At 45.4% G+C, this 22,872-nt stretch overlaps 1 protein-coding gene across 1 annotated transcript in view; it reads right to left on the bottom strand.

Moving 5' to 3' along the window:
* DSTYK (dual serine/threonine and tyrosine protein kinase) overlaps positions 1 to 22,872 on the bottom strand; it is a 237,629-nt gene that overhangs the window by 89,995 nt on the left and 124,762 nt on the right. Inside the window, exons 5-6 of the mRNA XM_082247304.1 lie at positions 15,613 to 15,696; positions 12,916 to 13,092 (exon numbers count right to left, since the gene is read on the bottom strand). Coding sequence (XP_082103430.1) covers positions 12,916 to 13,092; positions 15,613 to 15,696 — 261 coding nt within the window. The remainder of the gene's footprint in view (positions 1 to 12,915; positions 13,093 to 15,612; positions 15,697 to 22,872) is intronic.

Below are 22,872 nucleotides of genomic sequence, written 5' to 3'. Positions count from 1 at the left end.
GGCTTCTTCTTCTCCTTTGAAACTGTCCAACACTCATATCACCTATCTCGGGAATCAAAATAGACGGTACCCCTCCTCCATATACCGACAACTTCTCCCCTGCCATAGACAGGTTGGTGGCTGATCTTCATAATTGGAGCTCTCTACCCATCTCATTCTTTGGAAGGTGTCATCTATTTCGTATGTCGGGTTTTCCCAAATTACTATATCCGATGCAAACCATTCCACTCCTGTTAAAGCATACAGATGTCCATAGGATACAAAAAGCTCTTTTCTGTGGCAGGGCCGCCGACCCCGAATAGCCCTCACCAAATTGTATCTCCCAAAGAGGGACGGGGGGATAGGTCTTCCTAATGTTCGACTTTACAATTTACCTTGTATACTACGCGGTTGCAGGAGTCTAGATATACTAATTATACATTGGAATCAAGCATGGTAATCTAATCTCATTGCTACACTGTGGCCACAAGGACCTGCCTCCACCTCAGACCAAATATTCTGCTCAGGGACACTATTGCAACCTGGAGGGCGGTTCGAAAACAGTTGGGTGTCCCAACGACGATTTCCAAATATCTCCCTATTCAAGGCCATCCACTGTTTCCGAAAACCCATCCACATCAGGTCTACTCTTCGAGGTCTTCACGCGGACTAACCACATTCGCCCAACTGTTTGATGTAACTGGTGCCCCCTTGACTCTTGCAGACCTAACCAGATTATATGGATTTACCCCACAACACCACCTGCTCATTCAACAATGCCTAAGCTTTGCCACTTCCCTATGCCCCTCCAAATCGCAGAGATTTAAAGGCTCATTGCTGGACGCTTGGATACTTTCAAATAAGTACGAGATCTCCCATCTCCTTCAACCACTCAATGCGGACAGTCTCCAATCGGTGGCCTTACAAATAGCCTCTCCGTGGAACAAAGCCCTCAACTCCCCACTTGCTCAACACTATGCCCTACAAGGATACCATTACATGTGTCTCTTTACTTTGAACAAATTTTGGCGTGAGCAACAGTTTAAGATTATGCACAGTGTACTTCCACCTTCGCAACTCACAGGACCTTAATCATCACTACTGCACACTCTGCAATTTCCTTCACCCCACTTTATTGCATACATTTTGGGACTGTCCCCATATCTGTCTTCTGGGATCAACTTCTTCTCTGCTTCCGGTCTGCTGGGCTCACCCCTACCCAAGGATTTGTATGCCCTACTATTTGGCTACCTAGACATGCAATTTGCCTCCATCCCCTCCAAACACAGACCCTCTCTTCAACGGCACAAACCCTGGCTATCCACTTATTATAGGTTGGCACGAAGAACCATTCTCAGGCATTGGATGGACACTTCCCCTCCAACAATCACTGAACTGCGCTCGGATCTCATTGCATTGTGGAGGAAAGAGCAGATGGATCTTACGCTTCTGCCCCATCCAAGACCCTAACCCTATTGGAACAAGTGGCAGGTTTTTGCTTCTGCCCACTGCCCCCCTCAACATCAGGGGATCTGAAGAGAATATCTGGCCCTGTCCCTGCTAAGAGGATGCCCTGCAACATTCCTTTTATGGCTCTAGGATACTTGACAGGATAAATGTCACTAACTTTCTGACTCTTGTGCTCCCATACTTATGACTCCTGCTGCCACACCAATCATTCATCCATTATAGTCATGTTTGCATTGTATTATCCCTCCTCCCCCCTTCACCATCCCCTCCTCTCCCCCCCCCCCCCTTCGGGACGGATTATCTGCACTTGTTACTCAGTGTTCTACTTGACACTTGTTGGACCGTTGAGGTTATCTTATAAGTGCCTTATAGTTCTTTTGTTCTTTGAAATGTTTCATTATATTTGCACTACCAATTTTTCATTGTACATGTAGACAAGTTTCAATAAAAGTATTGTTTAAAAAAGAAAAAAAAAAAAAAACATGTAGGCAGGCCATGAGGGACAGCCTCGCCAAACATTTTGAGAAGCATGAGGAGAATAAAAATGTGCTTGCATGTCTTTTGGATCCTTGATACAAGAACCATCCTCTTTCTGATGGATGTATTGGCCAAAACAAAACAATGGCTGATAGAAGATCTTCAACTGAAGGTGCAGGAGGTTCCTGACGAAAAGAAAAGTCAAGAGAAGGTTTCTTATGTGGAAGAGCAGGATGCAGGAGAAATATGTCCAAAAAAGACAACGCACAGAAGAGAAAATTAATTGTGGTCAAATAGATGCAATGTTCAGCCTTTCATTGGGGCATCATGTGGAGGATTCTTCAGAATCTGCAATGATGAGCTGCGGTCTGGATGATGCGCTGCAGTCAGTGCAAAACTGCTAGCAAAAAAAAAAGCTAGACAGTGGATTGGAGTCAGTGGACTAGTGCTGCAGTAGTGCGCCACTCATTGCAATCATTTTAAATCACTACTGCAGTCACTGCAATAGTGCAGTAGTGATTTAACATTGCAGTGAGTGCCCTACTGTCCAATCGACTGTCTAGCCGTTGCCTAGCTTTTTTTCTAGCAGTTTTTCACTGACTGCACTGCAGTAGTTAGTGCGGTGAGTGAGTGCACTACTGCAGCAGTTTATTAGGCGTTAGTGCACAATCGGATGATGTGAAACTGAAGTGAAGTTTTCCCATCAGTTTTCATGCAGCAAAAGTGTGAAGAACGAGCCCTTAATGTTAAAAATGGTAACCAATAAAGATTGGCATGTTTAGTAACAGATTTGGGTCGAAATGTGTTTATTTTGCAAAATTTTAAATATACAAAAATATCAGCCGATCCAGATATACGATGGCCAAAATATTGGTATCGGCAACGAAAAACAAATATCGGTCGTTCACTAGTGTATACCCCCTGGGACTGCCCATAGGGGTAGTCAAGCTTTTTCCTGCCTAGTGTCCTACTCCTGTGGGGGCCAATTAAGGTGGTTGAGAAGAATCAGGAGCTGTGTCAGTCAACGAAAGAGAAAGCACCTTTTCTTTGGGCGATGTCTTACAGTTCTGTCACATTTACTCCAGTTTCTGACCATTTGTTCAGTTGTGCATTTTCTGTTTAAGGCATATAGCTTTAAGTTTCCTATCTTGACACTGAGGTCTTCCATGGTCTACCAGTACGCTTCCCTTTAACAACCTTGATTTGATGACTGGGAACAACCAACATCTTTTGCAACATTCCGTGATGATTTACCTTCCTTTCCTTTGTTTCAACGGACACCTCTCGTGTGGAGCCACGATTCATGCCAATCAGGTTGGTGCAACAGCTCACTAAGGTGAGCTCACCAAGCACTAACTGCAGACTAAACAGCAGATGTAATCTGATCATTGAAATGTACATCTAAGAGTCTTTTGAAAGCCACCATACTCCCCGCAGAAACCACCTCTTGTGGTAGAGAATTCCACAATCTTGTAGCCCTAACAGTAAAGAACCCCCCACGTTGCCGGAGGTTAAAACGCTTCTCCTCTAAACGCATTGTATGCCCTCGAGTCCTCATGCAATCCCTTCGACTGAATAGCTGTTTTTCTAAGCTGAGATCCCCATTGAGATATTTATAAATTGCTATCATGTCCCCCCTCAGGCGTCTTCTCCAGGGAGAATAAATCAAGCAATTGCAGACGCTCTTCATAATTAAGGTCCTCCAATTCCCCTAATCAGTTTAGTTGCCCTTCTCTGGACTCTCTCCAGCTCCAACACATCCCTCCTGAGGACTTACATAGTTACATAGTTAGTGAGGCTGAAAAAAGACATGAGTCCATCCAGTTCAACCTATGATGTGTGTGTGTTTGCTTTTAACCGTACATTGTATACCCCTGTATGTTGTGGTCTTTAAGGTGTCCATCCAATAGTTTTTTTGAAACTATCAATGCTCCCCGCTGATACGACTGCTTGTGGAAGAGAATTCCACATCCTTACCGCTCTTACAGTGAAGAACCCCTTACGCACTTTAAGGTTAAACCGCCTTTCCTCAAGTTTTAGTGAGTGGCCACGTATCTTATTGTATCTCCTTTCTCTGAATAGTTTGTTCCTTATGCTAGGGTCGCCAGTACAGTATTTGTACGTTGATATCATATCCCCCCTCAATCGTCTCTTCTCCAGAGAGAATAGGTTCAGTGCTTGTAGTCTTTCCTCATAGCTGATGTCCTCCATTCCCCTAATTATTTTTGTTGCCCTTCTCTGGACTTTCTCCAGTTCCAGCACATCCTTCCTGAGGACCGGTGCCCAGAACTGGACAGCATACTCCAGATGTGGCCGGACCAGAGTCTTGTAGAGCGGGAGAATAATCTCTTTATTTCTGGAGTGAATCCCCTTTTTTATACATCCCAGTATTCTGTTGGCTTTGCTTGCAGCTGCTTGGCATTGCATGCCACTGCCAAGCCTGTTGTCTACCAGTACCCCCAAGTCTTTTTCCATCCTAGGTTCCCCCCCAGTGAGTAGCTTGCTTTCTGGTTTCTGGCCCCCAAGTGCATTACTTTACATTTTTCTACATTAAATCTCATCTGCCATGTAGTTGCCCACCCCGTTATTTTGTTCAGGTCTGCTTGCAAGGTTTCCACATCCTGTATAGAAGATATTGGCAAGCCGAATTTAGTATCATCTGCAAATACTGAGATTGTACTAGATATCCCCTCCTCTAGATCATTTATGAATAAATTAAACAGGATTGGTCCCAGGACAGAACCCTGGGGGACCCCACTTTCCACACCCGCCCAATCTGAGTACTCCCCATTAATCATCACCCTCTGTACTCTCCCCTGGAGCCAGTTCTCTATCCAGGTACTCACCTTATGGTCCATACCTACCTTCCTTAGTTTGTACAGTAAGCGTTTGTGGGGAACGGTGTCAAAGGCCTTTGCAAAGTCCAGATACAGCACATCCACAGGCTTACCTTTATCTAAGTGGCAGCTCACTTCATCGTAGAAGGTTAGATTGGTTTGGCACGAACGATTTTTCATGAATCCATGCTGATTACTACTTATAATACCGTTTTCATTACTAAAGTCTTGTATGTGGTCCCTTATCCCCTCCAAAATTTTGCAGACTACTGATGTTAGGCTGACCGGCCTATAGTTACCCGGGATATATCTCGGCCCCTTTTTAAATTTTGGTACCACGTTGGCTTTTTTCCAATCAGCTGGCACCATACCCGTCTGTAAACTATCCTTAAAGATCAAGAATAATGGTCTGTCAATCACCTGGCTGAGCTCATTAAGAACCCTTGGGTGCAAGCCATCCGGTCCCGGGGATTTATTTATGTTAAGTTTCTCTAGTTTAGCTCCAAGTCTATCCTCTGTTAGCCATGGCGGCACTTCCTGAGGTGTATTTAGTTCAGCCTTACCAGCGGGGTTCGTGTAGCCCCCAGATTCCTTTGTGAAGACTGAAGAAAAGAAATTATTTAACACTTACGCCTTTTCTCTGTCCTCTGTGGCCATTTTTCCTTTATCATCTTTTATGGGGCCAATGTGCTCTGGCCTCGCTTTCCTACTGTTTATATACTTAAAGAACTTCTTGGGGTTCTTTTTACTCTCCTCCGCTATATGTCTCTCGTGTTCTATTTTAGCCACCCTGATTTCGTCTTTACATTTCTTATTACACTCTTTGTAGTGCTTAAATGCTGCCAATGACCCCTCAGTCTTGTATTTTTTGAAGGCCTTTTCTTTAGCTCTAATATACATTTTTATGTTGGAGTTTAGCCACCCAGGGTTTAGTTTTGCTCTTTTAAATTTATTTCCCTGTGGAATGCACTGGCCCACCCCCTTGTTAAGTATGCTCTTGAAGCACTCCCATTTTTCCTCCGTGTTCTTTGTTCCCAGGGTTCTATCCCATTTGATATTTTCTAGCAGCGAGCGCAGTTTAGGGAAATTGGCTCTTTTGAAATTCAGTGTCCTTATATTACCCTTGTGTTTCCTATTACTGTAATTAATACTGAAACCAATTGACCTATGGTCACTGTTCCCCAAGTTGTCCCGTATTTCTATATCCGTGAGCAGGTCTGTATTGTTGGTAATCAGTAGGTCAAGTACCGCATTGTTTGTCGGTGCATTCACCATCTGACCCATGAAATTGTCCTGCAAAACATTTAGGAACTGCCGAGCCTTGGCTGAATGCGCGGTTCCTTCTGCCCAGTCTATATCAGGATAATTAAAGTCCCCCATTATAATGACATTTCCCATCCTTGCTGCCAATCCTATCTGTAACATGAGGTCCGCCTCACCCTCCTCCCTCTGGTTGGGGGGCCTATAGCATACGCCCAATATTACCTTCCCCACCATGCCTTTCCTTTGAAGCTCTACCCATAGGGATTCTGCCTCGTCCATAGCTCCATTATTAATATCATCCCTCATATTTACCTGTATACTGTTCTTAATATACAAACATACCCCTCCCCCTTTTTTTACCTCCTCTATCTCTGCGATAAAGGGAATACCCCTGAATGGTCGCCATCCAGTCATGAGAGCTGTCAAACCAAGTCTCAGTTATCCCCACAAAATCCAAGTCCTCCTCAAACATCAGCAGCTCCAGCTCTCCCATCTTGTTGGCCAGGCTTCTGGCATTGGTATACAAGCCTCGTAATAAGGACTGGCGACCAGAACTGGACAGAATACTCCAGATGCGGTCGGACCAGAGTTTTATAAAGTGGAAGGATTATAGTCTTATATCTGGAATACATCCCTTTCTTTATGCATGCTAATATTCTGCTGGCTTTGGCAGCCGCCGCTTGACATTGCATGCTATTGCCTAATCAACCAAGACTCCCAGATCTTTCTCCATTTTTGATTCCCCAAGGGTTCCCCTCCTAACGTGTATTGTGCTTTTAGGTTTTTAGTCCCCAAGTGCAAAACCTTACACTTCTCCACATTAAACCTCATTTGCCATGTCGTTGCCCACTCCGTTATTTTGTCCAGGTCATTCTGCAGGATATCTGCTTCATGCTGTGCAGTTATTGCCCTGCCCAATTTTGTGTCCTCTGCAAAAAACTGAATTTTTGTAAAATCTTACCTCTAAAATTCCTTTCTCTGAGTCCTCCGACAGTCACCGCCTCCTCTAAGTCATCACTATTGGGTATTGATTTCCGCTCCGCAGGAGGAGCTAGGCATAAGACTTAGTCAAAAGAACAAAGGCATTTACATATACACACCCATGGGGGCTGTCCCACTGGTCAATACCCCCCTGCAGTGACCACTCCCAACTCAGTTTGGTAGCATAGCAGTAGGTAACAAGAAAACAACCCCAAAAGAGGGGCGGGGGCGGCGACTGTCAGAGGACTCAGAGAAAGGAATTTTACAGGTAAGATTTTACAAAAATTCCCATTTTCTCTTACGTCCTCCGACAGTCGCCGCCTCCTCTATTCACTATTGGGATGTCCCAAAGCAGTGTAGACTTGAGGGGTGGGAGACGCAACCGTAGAAAAGGTAACGCAGTACCCACATCAGAGAAAGGAACCTTACCAGCACAGTAAGGGAACCTTATGGGCAACAGAAAAAACAAAGCTCAACAGGAGCAACAGCCCAGGAAAGCAAACACCAACAGCCAGGGACCCACAAAAAAACAAGGGTCCGTCATGGCACTGCCGCACTGAACTTTGCGGACAAAGGAGGCATCAGCTGATGCCAGAACATCTACCTTGTAGAATTTGGAAAAGGTGTGCACCGACGACCAAGTCGCAGCCTTGCACACCTGGGGAAGGGTGGAACCCGTTCCTTCAAAGCATAAGCCTGTTCAATGGTCTATTGCCAAATGGATCAGACAGTCGCTGCAAACGCAGCCATGCCCTTCCGAGGTCCCTCAGGAAGGACAAAGAGGGAATCCGTCCTCCGAAAGGATTCCGTAGACAGGTAAACACTGATCGCCCCGACAACATCCAAGGAGTGCAAAGCAACCTCCCTAGGATGCTTAAGCTTCGTACAAAGCGAAGGCAGGACAATGTCCTCATTAAGGAGGAACTCAGAGACCACCTTCGGAATAAAAGAGGAATGTGGACGCAAGACCACCTTATACTTGTGAATCACCAAGGAGAGCGGCGCCAACTCCGATACTCTGCGAGCCGAAGTGATCGCCACTAAAAAAGGCAACCTTCTTAGACAGCAGAGGCAACGATATCTCCCAGATATTTTCAAAGGGAGCACGCTGTAACACGTACAGAACCAAGTTCAAGTCCCATGGAGGTAAAGGCTCCTTCCTGGGAGGAGTCAAATGTTGCACACCTTGAATGAAGGTGCGAATCAAGGAATGAGACGCCACAGGGCGTTGGATAAGAACAGCCAGTGCAGACACCTGGCCCTTTATCGCGGACAGCGCCAGGCGCTGGTCCACCCCACACTAGAGGAAAGCTAACACTCGACACCGAGTAAGAGCGAGGGGAGAACCCCCTGGACTCACACCAGGCGAAATAAGCTTTCCAGGTACGGTAATAGATGATTTTACCAGATGAGGTTTTCCTAGCCTAGATCAGAGTAGGGATGACTTCAGGGGAGAGACCCCCGTCCCTCAAGACCTGGGTCTCAACAGCCAGGCCGTTAAAGCCAGCGACTAAAGCAGGATGGAAGATCGGTCCCTGAGACAGTAGATCTTCCCGCATTGGCAGCCGCCACGGAAGCGCCACTGCCAGGTGAACAACGTCGGCGTACCAGGACCGGCGTGGCCAGTCCGGCGCCACCAGAATCACCAGGTGCAGTTCCGAGGCTAATCTGCAGAGGAACCTGGATAACAACTGAATCGGAGGAAAGGCATACAGACAATACTGATGCCAAGGGGCCACCAACGCATCCGAGGCGTCCGCCACGAACCTTTCCACCTTTTGGTTTAGCCGAGATGCAAACAGATCCACGTCCGGGGATCCCCACTTCGCATACAGCATTTGGAAGACCTCCGGGTGTAGGGACCATTCCCCCTGGTCCAGGGTCTGGCGGCTCAGATAGTCAGCCTGCCAATTCTCCACACTCGGAATGTGAACTGCTGAAATTGCCGGAACATGAGTATCGGCCCAAGACAATGTCAGTCACCTCCCGGGCCCTCCTGGTGCCCCCTTGGTGGTTGATGTAAGCCACCGCGGTAGCATTGTCCGTCTGTAGCCGAACAGGACGGCCCCGAAGTCGGTCCGACCACTGGAAGAGACAGAGCTTGATCGCTCGCAATTCCAGCACATTGATCGGAAGGGAGGATTCCTCCTCCGACCAAGTGCCCTGGGCAGACAGGTTGCCCAGGACTCCACCCCAGCCCGACAGGCTGGCATCCGTGGTAATCACTGTCCACAGTAACGGACGGAAGGACTTGCCACCACAGAAGATCCAATCTGGTTTGGCGACTCGAGACACTCAGATCCAGGGACTGAGGTAGTCTGTCCCACCTGGCCAGGATCTCCGCTTGGAGAGACCCTGTGTGAAACTGAGCAAAGGGTATCACCTCGAAGGCCGAAACCATCAACCCCCGGCCCCGCATACAGGTCCGGAGTGACGAGGACAGACTGTCCCTGAGGGACCTGATCTCGTCCTGCAAGGTCCAGAGCTTGTCCTCTGGCAAGAACACCTTTGCCTGAGCAGAATCCAGGATCATTCCCAGATAGGGAAGACGAACCGATGGAAGTCACATCCGGTTTTACTTTCTGGATTTCAGTGGAACGCACGCCGATAGCGGCGTTCCTTATGCTTGTTCGATCCACATCCAATGCGAGTTTTTTCTTTTTATTTTGCAAGTATAATTTGTATGCTTTGGGGAAAAAAAATCAGTCAAAAACATATTACACTATTGGTCCCCCCTTTTTCTTTTATCCGGGAACAAAGGAGACCTGTTGGAGTGATCTAAGGCATTTCCTTCCCTGGAACCATTCTCACTAAAAGCTTGGTTGCCTAAACCATACATGATCCGATCAAGCGTTTGAGATACATATCTGTGGTGAGTGGGGAACCTGGAGGGTCAGGCCACTCACTTGAGCACTGTTTGATCGGTCGGTTTCTGCACCTGAGCACTTTATTTGGTCACATCAATATTCAAGGACTATTTTATGAAAATTTGTTGCATTTTACCGCTGGTTTCCTTTTTTTATATTTATATTGATCACCTTGCACTTTATTGTATGCATTTAACTAGAATTTTTATTAATATTTATATATTCACCAGCAATTTCTATATGAAATGCTAGCGCTGTTTTAATTTCATTCCACACAGCAAAACAGGACTGCCACCCCACACAGAGGCCCCACACAGAAGTACTTAACTGTACCAGATGGTGTGGGGAGCCTCTCAGAACAGAAAGCCGCTGTCCTCATCTGACAGGGAATGCCTTTAGCCAGGGACAATACACTGCAGCACCGCAGATGTGTCCAGTGAGGTAGCCAGCTCACGGCTGCATCCCTGCTGCGAGCAGGGATGGGTCGTTTATAATGCCAGGAGGAACCACGGCTGAATGCTCGATGGCGGGCTGGGGTTCCCTCTGACCCTCTGCCCTGGAAAAACTAGGGCGGTCAGTTCGAATCCCAGCTCCGCATGAATCCATCTTCATCCGAAGAATCGACAAACTAAAGCTGACAAAATAAACCGCTAGTAAATCAAAGAAAAAAAAAAAAACGGACATTTTCAAAGAAAATCAAAATGAAAAAGAAAATGAAAAAGAAGATTAGAAAGGCTGAGACTGTAGCCCCAGCACAGGGAAGCCTAACTACTCCTGACGCTAGGCAGAAAAACTGAGTTGGGAGTGGTCACTGCAGGGGGGTATTGACCAGTGGGACAGCCCCCATGGGTGTGTATATGCAAATGCCTTTGTTCTTTTGACTAAGTCTTATGCCTAGCTACTCCTGTGGAGCGGAAGTCAATACCCAATAGTGATGACTTAGAGGAGGCGGCGACTGTCGGAGGACGTAAGAGAAACTGATATTTAACTACTGATCCCATCCTCAATGCGGTTTATGAATAAATTGAACAAGGTTGGTCCCAGGGCTGAGCCTTGGGGGACCCCGCTTACCACCTCAGATCAGTTTGAGTATGCGCTGTTTATTACCACCCTTTGGACATGCCCTTTTAGCCAGTTCCGTATCCAAGAGCAAACCCTGCTGTCGATACCTGCAGATCTTATTTTATAAGTTAAGCGCTTGTGGGGAACTGTATCAAACGCCTTAGCGAAATCCAGGTACACCACATCCACTGGTCTCCCCCTATCTAGCTCACAGCTCACCTCCTCGTAGAATGTTAAGAGATTGGTTTGACAAGAACGCCCATTTGTAAACCCATGCTGATTACTGCTGATGATGTTGTCTTTAGCAAACTCTACGATAATCTGATGCAGATGTTTGTTTTTAGAACTGCAGGTACATGGATAATCCATAATATTTTCCTCAGATTTGAGCGATTCCGTATATTATTTTTTCCTGCTTGATCTGCAAAAACCGTTGCAATTGACTACAGCTTTATTTCTTTTGTGTGTTTCTTAAAGCCAGAAGATGGAATGCGAAATGAAAATAGTTGAGGCATGTCTGATTAATTTTCTGCATAATTAAATTAACATTTTCCAAGAGTGGTATTTCCATACTTTTTGCCAGGGGTTGTAGATAGCCAAAATTTGTTTTAGATGAGCATTTCCGGTCAAGATAGGATATTTATAAAAAAAATAGTAATAGACCACTTTCCAGTTAAAAGGCCAGTTTTTTTTTTTTTTTTTTTCCATTTTTTATGAGATACTGTGGAGATTTACTGGAACTGGAGCACACTTCTAGTACACCTGTGCATAGTAACCAATCAGCTTCTATGTTTTGTTGTCAAAGGGTAAGTGAACAAGCTGAAATTAGAAGTGGATTGGTTACTATACACAGATGCACCAGATTCTGTGTGCTCCAGTTTTAGTAAATGCCCCTACTGTATACATCAAACTTACTTCCCGTTGAGACCAGATGTCCATGGCTACCAGTTTAAAACAGGAGGTATAGAGTTCCACAGAAAGGTTTAGGCCTGCATTTATTTCAACAAAAAATGCAGAAGTAACAAGCCACCTCTTTCTGGGGTCAAATGCCACGTCAGTGTTTTTTTTTTAGGTAAACTGGCTTCAGCAGTTGGTTGTCGTAGCTTCAATACGATGGTGTAGCACTTTAACTTCCTGTTATCAGTTCAAACAAGTAGAAATCAGTGGAACACCCATACACAGTCCAGGGAAGCCTTATTGGACAGTCCGAACAGTCCGTATTTTGTTGCAAACATGGAAACAATACCCAACAGCTCATCTATATAAAAAAAAAAAAACACACACACACACGGACTGGGAAACTAAGATTTCACTAGATTAGAATAACTAGATTAGAATAATCAGTCCAGTGTAATTCCAGCGGTTTTAATGGCCTATAGGAAAAAAAAAAGTGGTTGGAGCTGTATTTTTTGAAAATGTAGCTGCGATTTGAGCAACATTATGGTACGCTCTGCTGAGAAGTACACAGATATTTAAACATTTTCAGGAAAGCATCTGTATTTTGCTGCATGACAATGACAAACAACAAATGGCCAAATAATAACAAACGGCCAAATGATAAAAGGACTATCTGCAGGGTAAAGCACAAGGAATCATGAGGCAGATGGTTATGTCTAACTATTAACCCAACTCCCTTAGCACTTTTACTGTGAACGGCTCTCATCAGGTAAAGAGGTAAAAGGTGACGCAGCTATGCCAGGATGTTCCACATTAAGTGCCATGTTTTCAATTTTTTTTTTTTTTTGGTGTGCCACTAAAACAAAAATATGCAGAGATTAAAGCTACTTATTAGGGTTTAAGATGCACCTGGAATATGGTGTATGAAAACCACAATTTATATCAAATTTTCTCTTTTCTAATCTCGGGGACTTAACAAATGGTCACAGAAACTCTGGTAACATCAGGCAATGGAGTAAGTGGGTGCACATGCACTCCAGATTACCTTTAAACAAAAACATGCAACTGATAAAAATACCCACCTGTTTGAGAGAAGAAGCAAATGCTTCATGAGAGCTTTTCAGTCGCTTACAAAACTGACTGCAAATACTCTTCGCAAGCTTGGATGCACTCAGGCTCTCAATTGCATCCTGAGCCACTTTGCGCTTCCACTCAGGTGTGATAGAAGGGGGACTAACCCATGTAATGCGCTGTATTATCTGTGGAAATGACATATGTTAGCACTCAATTTTTCATACTTACAATTTGTACCTTAGCAATAGGCAACTCACACAACCTGACATGCTTTATAACAAAAGGAGAATTTTCAGTTTCCTTCTTGTGCCCATGCAGTTTTACACTTCCAATGAGCAAGTTTTCAGCTCTTCAGTGTTCACTAACCCCCTCCTAGAGAGCTTTGATGAAGTGCTCCCCGTGTTCCCTGTCTGCTACACTAGGGGATTTCAAGTGTTTACACCTTTAGGTTTACAGGCATGTAAATGCGGTAAAAGGAAACCTGCTCGGAGCTCAGTTCCAGTTTACACAAGGACAACCACAGATACATTGCCCAAGAGCTTACACAGTGGGTGGCCAGACAGTTTGGAGTCAAGGTTGCAGCATTGTTTTTATGGGAAATTAATCAATGTATGCATGTGGTATGGGACAGAGAGGATCAGGAAGTTAAACACACACTGGATTTAAAAAAAAAAAAAAAAAAACAAACCAGGTATTGAAAACTTGGGGAAATGTTCACATGTTGCAGAGAACTGATTTTTTTTGGGACCAGATATAGGTAAATGCATTTTTGTTTACATTGTGCACATTTTTGTAAGGCTTGATCCCGTTTTTTTTTTTAATTGGTGTTCATGCTGAAAAGATTAACCTTATCCATTTATTCTGGTGACCATGACCCCAACACTAGGAGAGATGTTAGGGAAAATTCAACATTTAAAACCGTTCACCAAGATAGGAATAGAGGGACATCTTTCAATAGGAACAGCTGTTCCTGTGACAACTGTCTAGGAAGGATATTGCTCAAGTTCTAGTATGTGTACAGGACAAAAGGGAAATCTCTCCAAATGGGACACCTAGCAAAAGAGACTAACCATTCCCTATACCATCCATTTTTTTTTGGCTTAAAATGAAAGTGAAATTGGAATTCTTAATATTTATTTTTCTCATGACTAAATAGGACACATTTACACGCTATTTTATTTAAGGGGAAAAAAAACAAAACAAAAAAAAAACCACAACACCATTTTAGTTACCAAACTTTTTGCCTACACAAGGTCTGTGTTTATGTTTAATTACTGAACAGGGTCAATTTCAGTTAACAAGGATCAAAAAGCTGTCAAAGCACGTTCTACTTTAAAAATGTACACTTTTCATTTAGTGTCATTTTTGTTTTTAAGATAGACTTGATGTAAATAATGCCATGTTTAAAAAACTGTACTACTATGTATAGTTTGATTATGTATGAATGTAGAGTGGCCATGTATCATTCAATACATGTGCGGGCCCAACCTTCTGCTACACAGTACTACTAAATGGTTCCATTTTACTAGCCATTCACATGGTTCCATTTTACTAGCCATTCACATAATGTAACTCATAAGTAAGCCAAAACTTACTTAAAAAAATGTTTACGGACTATTTCACACCAAGATTTGTTCACAGATTGGATGACGATACCAATTTTTAGTCACAATAAGCATTTGTCTATTTTAAAAATGTAATATGCTGGATAATTGTTGCATTATTTGCACACATTGAGTATTTAACAATGTTTAATGTTCACATGCTGCATGACGGGCTGTGCAAACAGAACTGTCTTGAAGGTGGATGCCACCAGACTCAGACAGTTCTCTCTCCCGATTTGCATACAGGTTCTGTGTGACAGCAGCCAGTGAATCGTGGCCTGTGGTTCCTGAAATGCATCCAGAGGAAGGACCACCCTGGTTAAATATAAAAATCAGACCTAGGTAAATCAATTCTCTGGACCGGGATAGGGGGACCTTCGGTAGTTCAGACCTCATCTGAACCTTTGCAGGAATTAAATCTGCACAAGGAGACTTGGGACCTAAAAAAAAAAAAAACAACAAGCTTTGTCCCCCTTTCTGGGTACCCCCAAAACAAACATTTCACAGATCTCGTCGCTCACCAAATAAGTCTACTGGGCTTATCTATTTACAATCTATATATTTAATATTGGCACTGATTTACTTACATTTATGATTATTATTTCTACTACACCTCCCTTAAGCCACCGCTATATATTTGTTTGCACCTTATGTCACAAAGTCACTTTATTGGGATTCATCTAACCAGGCAATGTCACCTAGCACCTTTTCATTACTGTGAATATTGATTAATTTATGCCTTTTATAGTGATTTTCTGGGTGCAATTCTTCAATTTTATTATTTACTTTTACTACTAATTTTTATGTGGATAAAAACATTTATATATTTATATTACCACCCTCTTGGTTTTTACTAGTAGTTCACCTGTTTTGTGGTATAACTCATTACCCACTCCTATTCGGCAGTGCCATATTCCCTACCCTACCAACTTACATTCTCGATGTAGTCTTTGGCTATATTTTAGGGAGGCTGCAGCCTTTTCTCCCTTTCCTTGATTTCCATAGCACAGGACTTTCTTATACATTTAGATTACTGACTTAGTCAGCAGGTGAAGTTAAAGGAATTTCATCCAACATCACTTTATAAATCCTTAATTTTACCTGTACAATCTGCTCCCACACCATTCTGGTGACAGTGGATCCAGAATTAAAAGTGACCTCCACATGGTATGCAGCATTCAATATCTAATGAGAAGAAAAAAAAAAAAAATTAAACCACGAACAGTGTGAAGACATACATAGAACTTATAGGGTGCATTTTTCCTGAGGTTTTCTTGTGCTTAAGGCTACATTCACACCTGAGCGTAGCGTTTTTCGCGCGTTTTTTACCGCGATTTTACCGCGATTTATGCAGCGTTTTTTACCGCGATTTTACCGCGATTTTTGTGCAGGCGTTTTTAGATTGAATAGAGATCAATGGAAAACGCCTGTAATCTGCCCAAAAAGAAGCTCATGTACTTTTTTGAGCGTTGGGCGTTTTGTATACAGCGTCAAAACGCTCAGATGTGAACAGGGGCCATTGAAATGAATAGGATTTGTCTTGTTGGGCGTTTTGAGAGCTGATCCTAGAGCAGAAAAACGCCCCAAAAACGCCCCAAAACGCCTAGATGTGAACGGAGCCTTAACGCAAAATATTTATGCACTGAAATGGATTTTGTTTATTTTTTTATTTTTCTTGTAAACAAAATCCATTTCAGTGCATCCTGGATTTTCATTTTGGTGTACCACCATTTTGTAGGGTTAGACTCCGTTCACACTGAACGCCTGACAGGTCGCCTGCCATAGAGTAGCTGTGGACCCGTTCTAATAGGAGCGACACAAGTCTCTCCGATTTAGAAAAAGGGTCCGGAGCTTCTTTGGGGCGACCTGGAGCGACCTGCATTGACTTCAATGATATGAAGTCCGGGCCGGCCGCTCCGAGGTCGCGGTGCGAGCTGCGCACCGCGACCTGTGAGGTCGCCCCGGCAAGTAGCATCGCCCCAGTGTTAACTGGGTCTTATGCAGCTGCCTTTCAGAACTTGGAGAATTGCAAACAAAGCAGAAGGGGAGAGACCAGTGTCCCTTAATGTACTCCATGAGTTGAAATTTAAAACTAACCCCTTTCCACCCACCCCTGCATTAAAAGGTTCACCAAAGCAGCATTCAAATCAAAGGGCATTCACAAGAGGCATTTTTGCACTGACGGCAGACCACCATTCTGGATATTTGTTCATAATATCCACTAGCCTACCTACACAGTACATTAGAGCTACAGATGTAAGCTCCAAAATGGTAGAGGACAGAAGGATCAGCAAAGATAGATTCAGCATTCGGATAGACAATTTTGCGGCCAAGTAGATTGACATGGTCACAACAGCTGGTTAAAAGACAGGACCTGTAAGGGACAAAAAGCCTTAACCACTTCTGGACCGCCCGCCGCAGTTTTAAGTTTCTACTTTGACGCTAAATCAGCAGATAGCAGCCATAACCCCGGTATTTTATTCTTTTTTTTTTTACAGGGCGGGTGGTCTCCTTTCACATTCACCATGGGATCACTTTTTCCTCGCTTACTGGAGCAGTCTGTAGCGGTGAAAATGATCCAGTCCTTTCCCCTCCTAGGCAGAAGTCGAGTGGGGTCAAGCTGGCTCCTACTCTACTATGGCTTTGGAGGACCGGAGCGACATACGTCACTTCCTCCCAAATGGCCCATTTTTTTTTCCATGATAGAAAAAAAAAATGTAAATTTTCCCCCAAAAAAAATTGCGTTGTAAGACTGTGACAAATTATTGCAAATACCTCCATTTTATTCTCTAGGGTCTCTGCAAAACAAGAAATAATATACACACACTATAATATAAATATATATATATATATATATATATATATATATATATATATATATATATATATATATATATATATATATATATATATATATATATATATATATATATATATATATATATATATATATATATATATATACACACACACACACACACACACACACATATATACACACACACACACACACACACATACACACTAATATATATATATACACACACACATACACACTCTAATATATATATACATATACATATACACACATATATACATACATAGAGTGTACACACACATATACACTCTAAGTAATTTTCTAGCAACGTTCATTGACAGACGCAGTTCTCTGATCCATATCAGTAGGGACATCCCAAAGCTGTGCCATAAAATGAGGGGTGGGAACAGCAGAAAACAACAAGTCCCCAGGGCTAAACATAGCCAACCAGGCAACAGAGGACTCATCAGAACAAAAGACGAGGCCTAGTTTCCCTGAAGCAAACCGTAAACACCCTCAAGGAAGGCCAAAAGCTCTCAAGACAGAAGCTAGCAAAAACTTTTGTGGCTAAAAAGGCATCTGCAGATGCCAGCACATCCACCTTATAAAATTTGGGAACGGTGTGAACAGACTATAAGGTAGCCATCTTGCAACCTGGAGCACAGCTGCCTGTATGGCGAAAAAGCCCAGGAAGCACAAGGCGCCCGAGTAGAACGCACCGAAACAGGGAAAGGTAGGACCTGACCCTTGATTAAATACACCTGCACCACCGGCCGTCTAAGTCATCTGGGAACAGTCGCAGCAGACGCAGGCAGTCCTGTTCATGGGCAATCCGTAAGTACAGAGAATGAGCCCGACTTACGAAAAGACTCAGTAGCCACCAAGTACACCTTGAGTGCCCAAACTATCGAGAGTATGCAATGCACATTCCCCAGGATTTAAGGGGGTAGGACACAATATGGCAATACAATGCCCTCGTTCAAGTGAACACTAGAAACCACCCTCAGAGAAGGATGGATCCGGACGAAGTACCACTTGTCTCCATGAACCAACGTATAGGGAGGACAGGACAAGGTCGCCAGTGCCGACACCCTGCAGGCAGAGTGACAGCAACCAGAAGGCCACCTTCTGTAAGAGGTAGGCCGGGGATACCCTCGAATACTTGCAAAAGGAGGTTCTGCAAGAACCGACTGCACCAAATCAAGGGCCCCAGTTGGTGATGGAATCATCAAGTGTCACACTCCCTGGAAGAAGTTACGCATCAGGGAATGGGCAGCCAACGGCCTTAGGAGGAAAATTGCCAAAGCCCAAACTTGACCCTTGACAGTACTCAAGGCCAACTTGTGTGAACAACTCCCTGTTGAAAGAAACCAAGATCCGGACCACCACAAAAGAGCAAGGGGGAACCTAAAGAGCCACACCATGCAATATACGACTTTCTCGTATGAGGAAAAAATCATCCTAGAAGTCGCTTCCCACGCTTTAAGCAAATCACAGAAGCAGACAATCCCCTGTCCTGCAGCACCCGGCTTTCAACAGCCAAGCCGTCAAGGCCAGCGACCGTAAAGCCAGATGGAAGATTGGCCCTGGAGACAAATCTTCCCTGAGAGGAAGCCTCGGCGGCTAGTCTGACCAGGACAGCGTACCAGCTCAGCAAGGCCCGTCTGGAGCCATGAGAATGACCGGAATCCCTTCAGCCTCAATCCTGCAAAGAATTCTTGGCAGAAACTTGATAGGCAGACAGCAGCTGATACTGACCTTGGCCCATCTGTGAGCACTCTCAAACGTCCACGCCGGGGTCAGCCTTGCGCAGGCAACCATGCTAAACTTCTCAGCATCAGTCATGTTGAACTTAGCGAATGTTTTACCTATGACAGAACCCATGGTGCCATCATTGCACCCGCCAGAGGGTCCCGGGAGCGGGCCACAAATCTCTGCACTATCCAGTGGATGCGACGCCAACAGGTCCACGTCTGGAGTGCCCCAACGAAGGCACAACTGCTGGAGCACCTCCAGGATGCATCCAAGGCCTGTCGACTGAGTCAATCCACCTTCCAATTTCTGGAAAGGGAACAGCGGAGAAAGCTGGAACAAAGCGCTTCGCCCAATGAAGAATGCCTGTTACTTCCAAAGCCGCAAGGACACCCCTGGTGCCCCCTTGGTGAATGATATAAGCCATGGTCATGGCGTAGTTGATTGAATGTGCACTGGACAGCTGTAGGTGCCCTATCCAGTGAACTAGGCAAAGCTGGATCGCTCTCAGCTCCAGGACATTGATCGGTAACCTGGATCATCCAGGGACCATACTCCCGAAGCAGAGAACCTGCCGGGGACGACTCCCCACCAGGACAGGCTTGTAACCGCGGTGACAATTGTCCAGTAAAGAGGGGAGAAAAGATTCCAGATGTCCATGACTCCATGTCACCTGGCTCAGCCAGATCCGAAAGGTCCAGAAAGTTGGATTCAAGTCCCATTCGAGAAAGATTGCCTTCTGGGGGATCCAAGAGAGGGACTGAGTGAAATGAGCCATCCCGAAAGACGACACCATCAGTCCTAGAACTCTCATGCAGGTCTGAAGGGACGACCATGTGCTGGACAGTAACAGTTGAACCGCAGTCCAAGAGTTTTTTCCCCGGAGGGAGAAACCCCCTGAGGACAAGTCCAAAATCAGGCCCAGATAGTCCAGTCTCATGGAAGGGACCAGAGATGACTTCTGAAGGTTCAGAACCCACCTGAACTCCTTCATGGTGACTTCCAAATTTAGTTTGTCAGCACCGTAGGGGACTCAACACAGAGGAGAAGTAGATCAGCCAGGAAACCCGGACCAAAACGTCCCGCTGCAGCAACAGCGACAGGACTGGAGCCAACACCTTTGTGAAGGGGTAACGCCACAAACCAATAGAGATTCTTCCCCACAGCAAAAAACGGAGAACCCGTTGGTGTCCTGAACACAACGGGATGTGAAGGTAGGCATCTAGATGTCTATGGAGGCCAGGGAACCTTGCTGATGTAGGGAAGCCATCATCATGTGCCAGGGAAGGGGGGGGGGTGTTTTCTCACCATACCAGGAACACAGGTGGGCGCCATCCCCTGACAGGACCCCGCACTACCGAAGGGGGGGGGGGCTGTCGGCCAAATAGGAGCGCTGCGACATAAGCCTAGGCCCTGTCGTGTGCGTCCTGGCGAGACGTTTAACTCGTGGGGGCCAGTCCTCGTCCAGTGGGACTGTCACGGCCGACCCAGAGTGGAGCTAAGGCCTGCACGCACTCGGGTGACATCTGGATATAGGGATCCAGCCAGTCACCCAGCCCGGCTTAGTTGCTTGAATATCTCACAGGAAAAAATTCCGGAGAAAAAAAAAGGCAAGCTAAAAAAAATTGACAAAAAAAAAAAAAAAGAAGAAAAAAAAAGCACTTCTGCCTGGACCAAAGATCCCAGCAAGGAACTAGGTCCTGACTAGGCAGATTAAAACAGACATCCTATGCAGGAAGAGAGAGGGTGTACCCTCCGGTACTGCCCATAGGCGTAGCCAGAACTTTGTGTCCTACTCCTGTAGGGGGCAGTATAACCCTACTGATATGGATCAGAGAACTGCGTCCCTCAATGAACGATAGAGAAATAATGTTACGGCAAGTAAAATTGATATCCAACATGTCATGCTTTAATATTGCGCAAGCTCGTGGAATGGCGACAAACTTTGGTACTTAAACTCCCTAGGTTACACTTTAAAAATTTCTACAGGTTACCAGTTTTGGGTTACAGAGGAGATATTGTTCTTGCTCCAACAATCGCAGCGATACCTCACGTGTGGTTTGAACACTTTACATATTTGGGCGCCATTTGCACATGCGTTAGCTTCCACACGTGAGCTTGGAGGGACAGGGCGCTTTAATTCCCCCCCCCCCCCCTTATTTTACTTTTACACTGTCCCTTTTAAAAACATTTTTTTGATCACTTTTTTCCCCCTATTACAAGGAATAGGAAGCAGAGCGGCGATCGGTGATGCGAGGTGTCAGCCTGACACCCTGCATCTCCGATCTCGGTAAAGAGCCTCTGACGTAGGCTCTTTACCATGTGATCAGCCGTGTCCAATCACGGCTGGTCACATAGTAAAACAGGAACAGCCGTTGATCGGCTTTCCTTAGTTCGTGCCTGACAGGCACGAGTAAAGGAGCGCCGATCGGCGGCTCCCCTGACAGGGGGGGGGGGGTCGGCACTGGTAATCAGATCATTGATTACCAGTGCAGACCCTCGGGGGGGGGGGGGGGATGCCACTAGAACCACCAGGGATGCCCACTATGACCCCAGGGATGCCCACTATGACCCCAGGGATGCCCACTATGGCCACCAGGGATGGCAATCAGGGCTCAGGGAGCCCCCCATTGCCCTCCCCATCAGTGATGCCCACCAGTGCCCTCCCTATCAGTGCTGCCCACAAGTGCCCATCATTGCCATCCTTTAGTGTCGCCCACCAGTGCCCATTATTGCCCACCAGTGCCGCCCGTCAGTGGCGATCAGTGCCGCCCCATCAGTGCCGCCCCATCAGTGCCGCCCCATCAGTGCCGCCCCATCAGTGCCGCCCCATCAGTGCCGCCCCATCAGTGCCGCCCCATCAGTGCCGCCCCATCAGTGCCGCCCCATCAGTGCTCATCAGTGCAGGAAAAAACTTATTTATTTACAAAATTGTATAACAAACAAAAAAACTTTTTTTTTTTTTTTTTCAAACTTTTCTGTCTTTTTTTATTTGTTTAGCAAAAAGTAAAAAAATCGCACAGGTGATCAAATACCACCAAAGGAAAGCTCTATTTGTGGGGGGAAAATGATATAAATTTGGTGTAAGTACAGTGTTGCATGACCGCGCAATTGTCATTCAAAATGCAACAGCGCTAAAAGGGGAAAATTGGCCTGGGCGGGAAGGGAGGGAAGTGCCCTGTATTAAAGTGGTTAATGTGAGAACTAGGGGTCACAAAGACTTCGGATTGCAAAGTTTACACTTAAAGCAATTTAGATATATTAAAAAAATAAAAAAAATGTAACAAAAAATTAAAATAAAAACATGGGCCCTTTAAGCCCCCGTTCACACTAAGGCGACCTGTGAGGCGACCGTAGGTTGCCTCCCATAGGGAAGCTGCGGACCCGTTTTAATAGGAGCGACACAAGTCGCTCTGACTTAGAAAAAGGGTCCGGAGCTTCTTTGGGGCGACCAGGAGGCGACCGCCATAGGACTTCAATGTTATGAAGTCCGTGGCGGCCGCTCCGAGGTCGCGGCGCGCTGCTCGCACCGCGACCTCGGAGGTCGCGGTGCGAAGTAGCGTCGCTTGCATGTGACGGGGGCTAAGGCTGGAGGGTGGAAGTGACGTTTGACGGCGCTCCAGCCCTCCAAGGGCAAACAGTCGAGTGGGGGTCATATTGCCCTCACTCTACTTCCCGTCTATCTGTACATGGGATTAGATCTAAGCAGCGCAAACTACCGGAAAGCAGGGGGAAGAGGGGGCACCTCTTTCTCCATCCATCCACCGCTGATACCACTTTTGTCAAAAGCG

This window comes from Pelophylax lessonae (genome assembly GCF_965119305.1).
Source record: "Pelophylax lessonae genome assembly, chromosome: 2".
Classification (NCBI taxonomy): domain Eukaryota; kingdom Metazoa; phylum Chordata; class Amphibia; order Anura; family Ranidae; genus Pelophylax; species Pelophylax lessonae.
This window is presented reverse-complemented; position numbering and strand designations above follow the sequence as displayed.